The following is a 15,953-nucleotide window of genomic DNA, read 5'->3' on the forward strand; positions in this document are numbered from 1 at the left end:
ACACACACACACACACACACACGCACACACACACACACACATTCATGAATACACACGAATATCAGTCATCATGTCACTTCTATTTGTCAGTGGACGCTAATACAGGTATATCTATCTGTCTGTATGCTTTCTAAACTATACCCCTTATTATGATGCAAACAGTTGAGGATGTATGGAAATGTTTTTATTACAAATGACAAAAAACACTCATCTGAAGTTTGGTGGATTTTCTTGTGAAAACTTGGTGATACAGTGCAGAGCAACAGAACGGCAGTAACACTACACACTGAAAAATATGCCATAGTTGAATTGATGATCATCTTAAAATGGTATGTCCATTACTTCATGTAACAGCATGATTCATTCAACTGGGCTACTGGAAATTCAAACACACACTTGAGCTCAAAATGATTCATATGGCGTTACAGCATTTTTTGTTATTTTTTTCATAGATGCTTTCCAAATGAAATAAAAGCATCTTTTTTTAGAGTATAATGTGACCGAACAGCTCCACTGATACCCCCACCTCTCCTCCTGCCCTGGCTAAAAGTCGGTGTAAAGAGCCTGCTAATGCGCGTAAGTGGCTGTAGAGATTATGTCCACAGAATAATGAATGAAGACTGGATAAGGAATGGGACCATTGTGTCCCGCAATGACAACAATGCCGCCGGTACAACCCAGGGATCACAAGCACATAATAATGAGCTGAGCAATGTGTGATGGAGAGATCATTAACACAACTTAAGCACCATGTCCACCGCTAATAGACGCATGCCACTTCTGCACATCTGCTCAAATAAGAAACTAATCAACCAACTGACAACCAGCCATGTGACAAAGAGACAACCCGCCAAATGAGGAACAATTCAGTCAATGAAGGAACAAATCAACCATCTGGCTAACTAGCCAACTAAGTAACAACAAACTACGCAACCAAGCAAATAACAAAACAAAAGAATAGCTACCCAACCGCTCGATGAAGTAACTGCAGCACCATGGAACAAACCAACAAACCAACCAACCAATCAACCAACCAACCAATCACCCCACAATGATTCTGCTGCACATCTACTCAACTAACTAGCTAACTAACTAACTGAACCACTCAACTACCTAGCCACCATTTAACAAACCAAACAACCATGTAATAGAAAATCAACCAAATAACAATCAACCAACAAGCAATCAACCAACCAAACATCCAACTAACAAACCAAACAAGCAATTCATCAGCCACGCAAAAAAAAACTAACTACCCATCCCAATTACCAGATCAACCAACAAACTATCTCACTGAAGTAACACACCAACCAACCAGATAAGCAATGACTCTACCATGTAACAAGACAACCAATCAACCAAGTAACTCACAACCAGTCAAGTAACAAACCAAATAAGTAACCACACATAAAAAAACAAAAACAAACAAAAAAAAAAAAAAACTAAACAAACAGCCAAGTAGCAAACAAACCAAGCAAGTTACTACTCCGCCATGTAACAAAACCAACTACATAACGGACCGAGTAACAAACCAACCAAGCAACTACATAACAACCTCCTATGTGACAAAAAAACTAACAAACCATTCGACAATGAAACGAGCAATCAACCAACAAACCAATCAACTTATACTACTTAGCCCACCAAGGAACCAAGCAAGAACCTAACCAAACCATCAAGTAGGAAACGAACCAGTAACTACCCAACCAACTAATGTTTATTTATTTATTTATTTTTAACAATGCTATTATTGCCTTACTTTATTGATTGGCTGGGAAGAATCACTTGGTTCTAATCACCTTAGTGAGACATGTGGCATCCAATTTGGCTGAGGTTACCAAGTACAGATTCCTTGCACATAAAACTACTCTATACTATGCTCCATAATCATATGAGATGAACATGCACTTCTCTTAATGTATTATATTGGAACTTTTTGATATTATCCATAGTTTCCTTTGTAGTTCCACTGCCTTCTAGCAAGGCGTTTGGCCTGCATTTTGGCTTCAGTTCACAAATACGTTTCATGGGTCTAAAATCTTGCACTTAGATTGAAATTTGGACTTTTGCAATGATTGCAATGGTTGACCCATCAACCAAAGTAATGCGACTCGGCACGGGAAAGGAATTCTATCAACTGAATGATGAGGCGACCAAAAAAAAAAAAAAAATTTGGTGGCTTGATACGGCGCCTTGAGAGCTGTGGTCTCTGCGGACCCACCAGCATAGACCCACCCCCACATCTCTCACAGTACTCTCACATTCCCCCCGTGGTGTGGATTCCACATCAGCAGCTGGCATTGAGGCGGTGAGGGTGAAGGGAGGGGAAATTTTGTGTGTGTGGGGGGGAGGCTAAGATGGTGAGGGAGGTTAGCACGTCAGCCATGCTGTGCCACAACAATGACAGACAGCTTCTAATTCTGTCGGCCACATCTTATATTTGACTTGAGGTTTGGTCTTTACGGGAATGCATCCGGACTGCAGAGTGACTGCCAGGGCTACAAACACACCCACACAAAAAGACGAGAAGAGACAAAAGTAATGGAACACAGCCCTTAATCAACAAGTGAATCGATTGGGTTGGATTACAGACCTTATGGTTGACATTTTAGATTTCCGGAAAGCAAAAAAAAAAAAAAAAGACCTGAGCACTTGGTAGAAAACGTGACCAACAAACTAAATGATTAACCAACAGACCGACATCAACCAACCAACCAACCATTCAACCAACTAACCAACCAAGTCACTAAAAATAACAAAGTAGCAAATCAGCCAACAAGGAGTAACTAAAAACAAACCACATGAACAACCAATAACAAAAGGACAAAACAACCAATTAATTAACCAAACAAACAAGTAAAGAATTTCACCAACTCACAAATGATTTAATTATCAGATCAACCAATTAACCATTTCACATGAACAAAAAAACATCTTTCTTCATAAACATTCCATGTTAATGCGTGGACACCTGTGGCTTACAGACGAACACAGCCTAGATTTGCACATTTTTTTCTATTTAAAATGTTGTGGGGGCGTTTTATAATAATAAGTGCAACCAAACAACCTCATGACTAATCAATCAATTAACGAACACATATATAGTATACACATATATAGGAGCATACTCTGAATGGGGTATTGGTTTGGCTTTGTTTGCAAAAACAATTGTGTGGCAGTGGTATCGTTGCAACATGCCATGTCAAAACCACACGCTAACAACACAGAATTACTGACACTCAGTTTAGACTTGTCAGGCTATTTTTGCTCAAGTGTGTGTTGTCCAGCGCAGGGAGAGAGAGGCCTGTGCTGTGATCTCTCACACACACACACACACACACACACACACACACACACACACACACACACACACACACACACACACACCAATCAAAGTGCATAATCCCTTAGAACAGTTGTGCTGCCTGGTGTCCCCAGAAGACTTTGTTGCGAGATTGACCAACTTTTCAGATCCAAGTAAGGATTTCTTTGTTTCCAAAGTGCTAAAATTGCTGACTTCAAGACTGTTGCCGTAACGGTGTATCTCAAGTGTGAGGTTTTTCTACCCTCTCTCTGTCTCCTCTGTTGAGTGACAGAGAGCTGTAGTGGGTGAGTCATTACTTTTGGCTGTGTGCTCTGAGACGAAATACTGTACGTCTTTGGTTTCAGTACAGTTGCAGCGCCCATGATGCCGGATTCGAGATAGCGACAGGTAACAGTTAGTTTTACTGGACCACATTTCACTGAGTATTTTATACTTGCCCCATTGCCGAGAGCACAAACACAAAATACTGTATATGAATGATAAAAATTTGATTGGGAATTCGGCTGGATGAAAACTGTATGTGCACGGAGAACAAAGGTTCGACTTTTCAGTTAGTTTTAAGCTAGCGTTACGCCCCTGAGCTAGTCAACCTGGACGTGGCAGTGCCTTGAGTGCAAGCATGGGCTTTGGCCTCTTTCCAACTTATCAGCAGGCGATCATCTGTATTCCATCGTCATTTAAATGTCAACATCCAGGTGAGACCTTATATTAGTGTTGAGACATTCACGATCGAGTCGTTTCCAACGGCTCATTTTGGGGTGAGCGATGAGATTTGATTTGCAGTTGTGAGTGGGCCATTTGTTAGTTTTTTGGAGCCAATTTGGTATGGCATTTAGTAACACTAAAGCAATCTGGGTAAATGTACAAAATATAAGGTCCAATTACAAAAAATAGGAAATACCACTTGTCCAAATTTTGTGGGTGGAATTTATGACTGTATGTTGTGATAAATTGACTCATACAGTAGCCAATGAAATTGTCCTGGAAAAGTCCGGGAAGAATCCTGGAAAAGCCCTGGAAAATAATTTCAAGAAATGAGTGGGAGCCCTGATTATGGACAAAAGTATTGGGACAGGTCTTGATTTCACCAGCAAGCTTGAGCCAAAAGTTCTCAAATTGGGGTTCCTAGGCGGGGGTCCACAGGAGTGAAAAAGAAGAAGTGTCTTGACATTTTTTTTTAAGGATATGTGTAAAACATACAACAGCTAATGCTAGTTCAACTAGTTGACATATTAATCCTCCCAAAAACTGTCAGTAGAGTTCAACTTCAAAGGTTCTGCTGCATGTCCGTATGGAAGTGTGTGAAACTAACGTGTAGCAGCAAAACGGCAGCCAACTTCAAAAGGAGGCAGAGTTGCTCTCGTTAAGAGCTAATGTAAAAAGCAAATGTTGGCCCTTCGGACCTCTCCAGCTGCGGTCCAAATGTCTGCGACACAATTTTGACTCCTTAAAACCGAGCCCTTTTGCTATCGCTGACAAATATTCACATTCAAAGCAAGATGTCTATTGACTTTCCGGCTCTGTACCGAAATGTCAAATTGTCACTTGTAATAAATAATGTTGAAATTTTGCAATAACTTTGGTACCCTGTTTACACTCATTTGAACAGCAATTGAACAAACAACAAACAAATAGTTGATTGAATGATTTCAAAAGTAGAAATCCATCAATTTATTGTTTACAAGTAATAATACGATGAGATGGTTCAACATTTATTCGGTTTCACTCTTTTAACGGCCATCTGAGGGAAGACGTAACCCCAAAGTGGCCCGAGACAAAAATTAATTTGACACGCCGGATTTAGAATGTTTCATTAACCTGCCATGCATTTTTTTGGAATGTGGAAGGAAGTCGGAGGACTTGGAGAAAACCCACGCAGGCACGGTGAGGACATGCAAACTCCACAGAGGAAGGCCGGGGCCCGGAATTGAACTCTGGACCTTTGCACTGTGAGATGAATGTGCGAGCTAACCAGTCGATCACTGTGCTGCCCTTTTTATCTATCTATATTTATGATTACTAAATGTGGTTATTCGACATATGTAAACGAGATTTGTATTGACTGCGTGAAGATATGCCGCTATTTCCTTGCATGAAGTTATTCGGCGAAATGTTTGAATTGCTTAGTAGATATTCCTTGATTTATATGAAGAAGGCAAATTATGAAGGCAGGTTTAATGAAGGTCAAAATGTGTTTAAAATCGATTTATCATGATCAGCCATCTTTGTTTTCTGCATTTGCCTGGAATGTGTTGCAGTCACAACTGGTAGATTTCAAAGTGGGATAAATCCGACTTCTCATTTGCCTGGAATGCAGCATCACAGCACGCTGCTCACCTTGCTGATCATTTCTGCGTTTTCGCATTCTGTACCGAATGTAATCTTAGCGAAGGGACATCCCGACATTTCATTGTTTGCGGGTTGTTCTGGAACGTAACCTGTTATGGAAGGGGATTTATTGTACACAGTATGCTTTCCAGTTCCATTTTCAGCTCAACACATGATAATAAATCTTCTGCAGCCTGCCCCACAGAAACAGGGTAACCTCGTGGATAACGCGTCTGCCCACATCGTTCCTGTATATACGATATCCATCCATCCATCCATCCATTTTCTGATCCGCTTTATCCTCACATGGGTCGCGGGGTATATACTATATGATTTAGGAAAACGACATTTGCTAAAGAACAATAAAAGCCTGTAAATAATCCTCAGAAAATGTGTGTGTGTTTTTTTTTTTTCTGATCAGAATATGGTGCCACCTTAATTTGAGCCAGGAAAAACCCAGTACAGTACTATATCGGAAGCCGGCTCATTCCCTTACAAACTGGAGAACAATCCGGCTGAGTGTTAAAGGGGCTTTCCTGGTCTTTTGGCCATCTTGTTTGTGTTCTCCCGCTCTCCCTCATCCTTCCTGACTTCCAGCGTCACTTCCTGCCTGTCTTTCGAGAAGGGGGAGGAAATAATCAGCAAACATCTCAAACAGCCTAATCTGCTCTACTCATCCATGACCCCCGTGTTTACTTTTATTCCGGTGGCTGCACGCCGCCTGGCTGAACGCCGCCTGGCTGAATATCCCTTTGTTGTGGCGAGAAAAATCACCAGCGGCACAAGCTTAGTGGCTTCCGCCCGATGGTTAGTGTTGGGTCGTCTGCACGGAGGCGCCCTTGTTTGTTGTTTTCCTGAGGGGTTCTCACCTTTTTGGGTCCAATAATCAGGGGAGAAACTTTTTCGATCCTAATGCCACTTCAATATAAGTAAACACTGTAGCTAAGTACAAATATTATTTAAAAAGCACTTTTCAAATAGAGGACTCACAAAGTGCATCACATAGTTAAAATGCAGTCAGACATATTAATTACACAACATTTCCAGGCTGACTAAATAAAAAAATATATCTATATCTATCTGTCCATCTATCCGTCCTTCCTCTCTCCTACTCTCTCTCTTTCTCTCCCTCTCTCTCATCAAAATTAAACAAAAATCATTGTATTATAATAACGACCATGTGTACCCCTGAATGTCAATGATTTATTTTGTTCACATATCTAGTAGGTAGGTACAGGGGGAGTTAGTCGGTATTTGAGAGTGTAGGGTGGTAGGTAGTACTAAAAAAATGCTGTCATGTTTTATCGAGCCAAGTGAGTTGTTGAAGTATGTTTTACCGACCCAATTTGAGTTATTTTTGAGCTGAGTCGAAATCGATCATTTCATGATGTGTTGTTTGATCTACTCAACCGCTGTGTTATGAAATGTTGAACAATCCATTACGAGTTATTTATATCTGGAATTGATTCTGCAGATGGGTTATTTTGCTTTGAATCACCTCGACAGACTTTCATCCGCCCAGTCAACATAAATCTCCACACGTGGCCAGTCCGGGCTCCTTGAAGGCACAAATTACCAGCAGGAGAATTTATGTTCTTGGCGAGCTAAATTATTGATTTTGTGCACAGTATGAACATAATTCTCATTGTCTGTGTTTTATTACTTATTGAAGCAGTATCTTATTTACTGGCGCCATAACCATTGAAACACACATTACTACAGAGTTTATTGTTGATAAGTTTGACTGACAACATAGCTGGCCATTTACTGGAGCCATAACCATTGAAACACACATTACTACAGAGTTTGTGTTTCTTCTCTGCCATTTACTGAATCAATCATTAAAACTTGTTCATAATGCCCATGTTCATGTTTATTTTGAGGTCGCCAGCTACCTAGTTGGTTTGGTTCATTAGCTTACCAGCTAATTTGGCAAAATGATACGACATAACTAAGAATTTATTGTTAATTATTTTGTAGACCCCTTGGTGATGGTGCGCAATCCGAGGGCATCCAGCCACCTCCGGTTTGAGAACCACCGCTGTAGCATCTTTGCGGCAAACACCCGGCCCACCCACCATTCAGCTAAGAAGACCACACACGGAGAGTCACGTCTACAGTAGTGATGAAATAAGAGGAAAAAGTATTGGAAAACTTTCCACCTTTTCTGAACGTGACTGACCTCTAGCCATGCTGCACATCAAGATGGACTCCAGCAGCAGCAGGTGGAACAACACTGGCATCATTGCAGAAGTTTTACAGATCTACAGCCTATAAGAAAAATAATTCTTGTTGTTAATAAACCATGACTTGTTGAGAACTATCAGGTATTTGCAACTATTTTAAAAACGTGCACTTTAATGAACCAATCCTTTATTCTGTTTCAAACATGCTTGTGGTTTAATTAAGAATAATACAGAGTTTCCTGACAAGAACAAACAACATAAGTCGCTGTTTTTTTTTCGTTGCACCAATTTGATTGTATGTACAGGGGTCAAATTCCTGGTGTGCTGGTGTGAGTTGCTGACTAAATTTTTCTGGTCTTTCACCAGTTCAGTCGCATTTGGCTGCATCATGAGCTGGGTGGTGCGTTTGATAATCTGTCCTCCTTCTTGTGTTCTGAAAACATTAAAACTTGTTTTTCTTGTTTTCCAAATTTACTGTGTAATGTTACTAAACGTTATGCTCCTCGTATTATTATTTTCTTTTTCATAGTAAACAACTTTAGTCTTCTCGTTTTGGTATGACTTCATAGCACAATATTGTGATTTTATTCACATTGTATTGTACTGTTCTCTTGCACTGCAATTTTTCCTCTTACTATATGTCTGCATTCTTCGAACATATATGGCAACTTTTCTGCTTATTCCCCCTCAAACTGTTTGTCATTTCAGTTCGGTCCCAAAACTTCTTGGCGGACAAAGAAGTTTGAAAATAAAGGAAGAGGAAGGTCAGAGGACAGATCTCCAGGCAATTCTCAAGGTTTTAGAACAAATCATATGGATTTGAGGGGATGGCAGGTAAATAAACCTGTCAAAACACAACTGAGGTATCCTACGACTATAACATTTATTATTTATAGTGGGATTTATTATGTCCACCTGTCCAGGGAAAGAGTGTGTCTCTTTTTCCCGTGGTTTGGCTTTTTATCTGACTACTTTATAAAAATTACGTGGATACACTTTAAGGAGAGTGGTTTTATTTCTGCTCATTGAATACTGTATTTAGTGGACAATCTGCCACATCGGTCATAAATCACATATAAAAATTCAATTTTCATCGTCTTGTGCAATTTACTCTTATTAATATTTAGGACCTAGACAGCAACAAGTAATGCAACATATCGTAAATGTGACAGCTTTGAAAGGAAAGTCGTTCTATCAAAGTGATGTTAGTGACACAACATGGGTGAAAGTCTATCAGCAAAAGTGGGACATAAAAAGTCGTTTTTTTAAGACACTTGTGTCATTTCGTCTTGATGATATGCTGGCATGTCAATTTGTAATGAGACCAACTAATAAGTAATGTGAAGAAAATCCTATTTTTGTAGTTTCAATGTTTCTACTCTTCACATTTCCCCATTAAAAAAACAACACGGCTGGACTTCGACGTGAATTTATGGAGAAACATGCAGATGTTATGGTTTAATACAGATTGTAATCAGATTTCATAAATGGGCCACCTGTTTGACAGTTACGTTTTTACACGCATGCAGAATATTAACACGTGACACGCGCATTAACTGTATGTATAATGTCACTTACTTTTTAAAAAATATGTCCACCAGCCACTGAATGATTAAATTAGCTAATCCTCCAGCACAAAAAAAAAAATTACCAAAAAGAATAATGACGTCAACGGCTTATCCCCTCTGTTTGATGCGTCTCTTGCATGGAAGTATGTCGACTATCGGGAGGAGCGACGAGTTGTAGATTACAAATATAAAATGCTATGTTAATAAGTCAGAATGGCAAGGGGAGGGGATATTACGTTTTAAAAAAATAAGCGCCCGGGGTGCATTGGCGTCCTCAAACTTTGAGCCGCAGGCAGAAGAGTTCTGCTTTGGACTAAGCGTCCCCGCCCACGCACGGAACTTTCAGCCAACCAGAGGCAAGGCCAATCAACGCCCTGACCAATCAGAGAGCGGGCGCGTCGAGGACAAATTTGGAGCACATCTTTGCGAAATAAAGACGAAATGCAGTGAATAGACTTTCAAATATCACCTAAAAAAATTTCAAACATTTTGATCTGCATATAAGTTTTATAAGTACTAATACGACTACATGTATTCATGTTAATGTTATTAAACAAAGGAGCCACAATTGTCACACTTTTACCGCTTATTTAAGACAACTAATAATAAAACAGAGGCTGGACTTTTACATTTTTAACGAGGGAACAATTCGACAATAAGAAGGCTGCTTCCAAGCGCTTGTGAACAGGATTGGCGGGCAAATACTGCCATCTGTCCGTCGTAAATCATTACTACACACAGAACGGAGTTCGTCCCAAATACCTCTTAAAAATGTCTGCACAATAAATTGTTTTTCTCGCAAGAATCCACTTCCAATAGATTTTACCCGGTTACATAAAAAGCACATGACAATGACATTAATCAAAAGTAGTTATTCTCTTCTTTTTCCCCCCCACCTACCTGGGATTTTTGCTTTATTTCTCCTCATACCAAACAGGCTTTGAAACAGGACAAACATTGAATAGTGAATCAGCATTCACCAGCTTTTATTTATTTATTTTCACTCTTACAAAGTGTACTAAGCACCCAGAGATACATTTAACCTGAAAAGAAAAGCCCAATTTTTCATCCAAAATTAATCATTATTGGTAAAATACACCAAAGAGAACAAACATTTTCAACTAAAAGCCCTTTTCCAGCCATGTAAGGCTCACAGTCCACTTCATTCGGTACACATGCCCACTCAACTGTAAGGTAATATTGTCTTGCAAAGATTTAAAAAATGCTCTGCTTCTGTAGTTTTCCTCTGTACTTAAATAGAAGTATTAATTGAGTAAAAGTAAAAGTACAAAAAAACAAACAAACAAACAAACAAAAAAATCATTCTTTGGGCCGATGTTCGATTTCTTTTGAGATCCCAACTGGATAAATTTCAAAGTGGTATCAGTAACACTTGCTGCTCTATAATACTCGATGACTGAAATTAAAATTGCCAGTGAATATTAAATTTAAAAAAATATCACAATTATTGTCAATACTGTACTTAATACTAATATTTTAAAATATTAAACAGTAACATCAAATTAGATTGATTATAAATTTGATATACCGGTATTTTATCGAATTTTTTTAATCCATCTTTTCAAGTGTATATTTTCTTATTTCTTCATTACAGTTTCATCACAATTGTGCAATTTAATTTAGTGGAACCGAGCGTGCATAATCCACTTTAAATAATCAAACGTTCCTTGAATAAATCTACTGGTATGCATTTTTCTGCCCCTGTGAGATTATCTTTATTATACATGTATTTACACTCCCACATGAAGTCATGCAGCAATTGGTTAAAGCATGCATTTATTTCATTACTTATTTCACAACCGTGTTCATGAACAACTCGAACAGCAACAGCAAAAGCAACTAAAACCTACCTAAAGCTTCACGTTTTCTCTCTCTATACCTGAATAGTGTCTCGCCTCTTGTGTCTGCGATTCCACTTCGTCATAAATGCCTCATATTGTGTTGTGGTTGAACCTGAGGCGTTTCAAAAACAGCTATTTCAATATGGCCATGAATGGGGAATATTTTGCTTCTCTGAATCTGTTGCATCATGCGGTTGCCTTTAACCCTTTACTTGCATTGTATTATTATCGGCAGAAATTAAAAATTATCAGACAATTTTGATAAAGTAAGAAGTAGAGAGTATAGATATCTGTTTTTAAAAGTAGAGTAAAAGCGAAAAGTTGTCCGCAAAATAAATATTCAAGCCAAGTACAGATACCTGAAATATCAACTTAAACACAGTAATGAAGTTTTTGCACCCTGTATGGACTGTAACAATGCATTTGTTGTTGTGGTTTGCAGTGTACTGCATCACACGAGACTTATTCCAAATACCCTGGTCACCTCATGTGGCTGTAGAAGAGGGCAAAAAAAAAAAAAAACGTGCCAAAAGTGTTGTCTTTAACCTAGTGTACCTAATGAAGTGGCTTGCCATCATTATTCACATCCTGAGGGATCCTGGGACGTCCTTCGGTACACTCGCACCCCTCTTTGCGCCCCGTGCTGCCAGTGAGGCAGCCGGGGCAGCAGGCAGTGTGCCCCTCAGAGCGACAAGTGGGACAGGACAGCACCAGCTGGCAGCAGAAGCGCGTAGTGCACAGCTGGTAGCGATCCCAGGGGCGTCCGCAGTACCTGCAACCTAAAGACCGATTCACGTTAAAAGGCCTAAAGTGCAACAGAAGCATGGGGGGCGGGGGTCTCACCAGCGATGACGTCGTCATTGGAGGAGATGGCATAGCGTTCGTCGAAAACAAAGAGCTTCCCGCGGTAAAAGCCATCAGGGAAGCGTTCCAAGTATTTGTGGATTCCACCTTTCAGCTGGTAAACTTCTTTGCACACGTTCTGCATATGGGATACAAAAATCTTAAAAAGAACGTTTTTTTTTTTTTTGTTGCTCCCTTGGAACAAAGTTTAGTCCCTATGAGCCACTATTATGCTACATATGCACAACAAAGAACTTGTTTGATGACTTTCACAGAAACATTTAAAATAATACATATAAATTATCCATCCATCTATCCTTTCAAAACTCTCAATATAATAAATGACGAAAAAAAATTACATTTGAATAATAAATAATATACACAATACGTAATCTAAAAGAAAAATACATTGAAAAGTTGAAAACATTTGATTAGTATACAATAAAAGTAAAATGTAATCTTTTTTACCTTTTTAACTACCGTACATGCTTTTGACTAGATATAGCAAAGAAATACATGAACATTAATAGGAGAAATATAAAAAAAAATTATTTAAAAACAAAGAAAGCACGTTTGAATAAATAAATCTAACACCAATATAACAAATAACCCTGCTTGATGAGTTTTGAAGTGCATATCCATCCATCTATCCTTTAAAAACTCTCAATATAATAAATGACAAAAAAATTTTTACATTTGAATAATAAATAATATATACAATACGTAATCTAAAAGAAAAATACATTGAAAAGTTGAAAACATTTGATTAGTATACAATAAATGTAAAATGTAATCTTTTTGACATTTTTAACTACCGTACATGCTTTTGACTAGATATAGCAAAGAAATACATGAACATTAATAGGAGAAATATAAAAAAAATCTATTTAAAAACTAAGAAAGCACATTTGAATAAATAAATCCAACACCAATATAACAAATAACCCTGCTTGATGAGTTTTGAAGTGCCTGACCATGCTAAAACGATGATATAAAAATCAGCGAAAATTATAATGTGGATCATAATCATAAAAATTATAAAATAATTTGTAGTATAGTAAATCAATTAACAATATTTCAAAAATATTTAAATTTAAATTTAAAGCTGAATCAGATCTGAATGTATTATGTGGAACTGAATCAGAGCTGATGCGGCCCAATGGTAGAACAACAGTTGGATGACAACCTCGTCAGTTCACTGACGACAAGGCAAAGGTCGAGATTAGATTTTGACAGTATAATAACTGTGAAAAAAATACCGCGGTATCATGGACCGGTACTAAAATTTCAGCCCTAAAATCTCCTTTTATAAAATATTTGGGTGAATAATTGCATTTTTCTCCTGAACATTAAGCTATTTTATTTTTAAACAGAAAAATTGAATATTTGGTGCCCTGAGATATATGCCATATTAAATTGGTGAGGAGAAAAAAAAAGTGAAAAGCCTCTCACAATTAACTGAAAAGAGATGGCTTGTTTAGTAGTCTTTGCAAGCAGCCAATCATAATGGGACATTGTCTGCTTTGGAGTCCCCTCAAAAAAGAAAATACAATTTCCATGTCTGACAATTTTAGCTGTAAATGAAATCTTGACTTTTTAAAACCACAGTAAACCAACAAACTGGCCCATGCAGACTCGTGACACTCCATAATTACAAATAAAAACAGAAGAAAATAAATAGCTCACTTTAGAGCGGAGGTCAACCTGGCATCACATTAGCGGTACCTGCCAGGTGGTAGGAGAGGACGTCAGGGTCTAATCCGATCGGGACGATTTCCTCAAAGACACCCACCTTCAGCTCGGTGAAACACTCAGGACCGCCATCACTTGTCTGATCACGGGGAAACACACGCACACACACAGAGAAGGTAGTTCATTAACCAAAGAAGTACTTGGTCAATTTTCATCCTATAGAGAGAAATTTTAGAGCAATTTGGGGTACTGTTTCGGATTTCCAAAATAGAAACAGATTCGATTCGATGAACTTTTCACAATTAACTTTCGATTCAGTTAAGGATTTCATGCGGTATCAACTTCCAGACAGCTGATTTCCATTTAGGCAGCAGACAGGACAGCATAACAGACCATGTGTGTATGTTTGATGTTGTTTTTGGCTTAATACCATACCTTAAAATCCTCTTTTTCCATCTGGAAAAGAGGATGCGAGCACATTGCGTCCACATAAACCTCAGTGGCGACACAGGTGCCCCCCACTGTTCCGTTGATGCCCTCTGTGGCCACCCTCACCTAAAGAACAACATTCGTTCGGTTCGAGGGAATATTTCAGCAGAGATGGAAAACAACTTGCATGCTAGACTTAAATAAAAGTTCATAAACTTGAAGAAAAAAAACACTATTCGAAGAAGGACTAATTTAACTCATTTACCTCGGTAAGCATAAAAAAGTATCGACTCTGATAGGTACTTAAGTACAGTGGTGCCATGAGATTAATTCAGTTTAATTAATTCCGTGACTATGCTCATACATCAGAACTGGTGTGCCCGCAATAGCCACCAGGGAAAGTAGACAGACAGACAGACAGATACAATGTTTATTGATAAGTAAGTATCAGCTCATCAACGGCATTACTATTTGTCGTTCTTCGCAGAGGATAAAGACCATATGACTGTGAGTAATGTTATTTTGTCTGTCTTTGTATGTGTTTTGCTGCACCGTTTGTGTTCAATGCATTGCTTCAGGGCAGCTTATGATTAAGTGGTTCAAGTAGAGTTCATTGCCACTCGAGAGCACTTGTACCTGAAGTCTGCGCTCACAAGTCAAAGCAAGAAAATTGTCCGAACAACAGCGCATATCTCAAAATGCGAATAAATCGAGTCACTCATATCTCAAGACACCACGATACGCAATAATCAATTTTTACCGTTGATTTTACACAACACAAATTTTAGTAACTTGACAAAATGTAAATAATAATATAATAATAATAAAATAAATATCCTCAAGTAAAATATTGATACCTGAAAATCCACTTCAGCTTCCCACCATTGCATTTACCTTTTAGTCAGGATAGCTGCGTACCTTGCCAGTTAGATGCAGGCGCTGGCATAAAGCTCTCTGCCAAGCGCAGACAATATGCGGCTCCTCCACGTGGCAGTAGCGATAGTAAAGCAGAACTTTGCCGGGGCCTCTGAACAGAAGAAAAAGCATGGAATTAAATTCAGACATAAGTTGCTGATAAAATAACTGAAAATGTGGCTACTTCTCGAGCTGCTCCTCGGGAATGTGACTTATGTCTGGCATCCACGCAGTGACCTCCATGGACGAGCTTTCATTGTGTGGTTTGGCGTTGTCTTTTTCTTCTTGGCCTTTGTTAAGCGAGTGATTGTACTGGGCTCGTGCCAGCTGTTGAATTTCACTGCCATGCAGTCTGGCGACGTGTTGGTGAATAGCAGCTTGCTCAGCAACCACACAGCCACAGCAGCACCAGGATGGACTGCCCACCACCTCGAGACTTGCTTCCTGCTTGGATGCCACAAAGGCAGCGAAGGACTGAAAAAGAAACATTAGCTTTTTCGTGATTTACAATGTATCCAGCTATTCGCAGTTTGCACTTCAAGAATCACTTGGGTTGTTCGAGGAAGTTACAGAGTCTGTGCTGCATGTAAAAATACATGCACACTTCCGGTGCTTTTTTTTTTCAAAATGAAATCCTTTATTTCTCTCGGTAATGCTGGATGATGAATTTGAAATCAGGAATGCACAATATTTATCAATATTTATCGAACCAATAATGATCGACCCAGTAAAAGCAAAAAATGACTGTTATGTTCCGATCCCGCAAAATTAGGCCGATAGGCTGCTATTGAAAGCCGCATTAAAA

At 38.8% G+C, this 15,953-nt stretch overlaps 2 protein-coding genes across 3 annotated transcripts in view; both read right to left on the reverse strand.

The window, feature by feature from the left end:
• The window catches only part of fgfrl1a (fibroblast growth factor receptor like 1a), a 45,143-nt gene extending 35,438 nt beyond the window's left edge, over window positions 1–9,705 (reverse strand). Inside the window, exons 1-2 of one of the 2 annotated variants that reach the window (XM_019884051.1) lie at window positions 9,418–9,705; window positions 7,836–7,924 (exon numbers count right to left, since the gene is read on the reverse strand). In XM_019884051.1, the coding sequence (XP_019739610.1) occupies window positions 7,836–7,899 (64 nt within the window). In that variant the 5' untranslated portion in view covers window positions 7,900–7,924; window positions 9,418–9,705. Of the gene's footprint in view, window positions 1–7,815; window positions 7,925–9,417 lie in introns of those variants that run through there. The other variant, XM_019884052.1, reaches the window with a different exon arrangement.
• Window positions 9,706–10,360: 655 nt separating this feature from the next.
• The window catches only part of LOC109524328 (thiosulfate sulfurtransferase/rhodanese-like domain-containing protein 2), a 23,111-nt gene continuing 17,518 nt past the window's right edge, over window positions 10,361–15,953 (reverse strand). Inside the window, 7 exon segments of the mRNA XM_019884115.1 lie at window positions 10,361–12,048; window positions 12,113–12,251; window positions 13,799–13,813; window positions 13,815–13,943; window positions 14,240–14,359; window positions 15,152–15,260; window positions 15,333–15,622. Of these exon segments, the coding sequence (XP_019739674.1) occupies window positions 11,825–12,048; window positions 12,113–12,251; window positions 13,799–13,813; window positions 13,815–13,943; window positions 14,240–14,359; window positions 15,152–15,260; window positions 15,333–15,622 (1,026 nt within the window). The 3' untranslated portion in view covers window positions 10,361–11,824.

Source organism: Hippocampus comes, unplaced genomic scaffold, assembly GCF_001891065.2.
Source record: "Hippocampus comes isolate QL1 unplaced genomic scaffold, H_comes_QL1_v1.1 scaffold156, whole genome shotgun sequence".
Classification (NCBI taxonomy): Eukaryota; Metazoa; Chordata; class Actinopteri; order Syngnathiformes; family Syngnathidae; genus Hippocampus; species Hippocampus comes.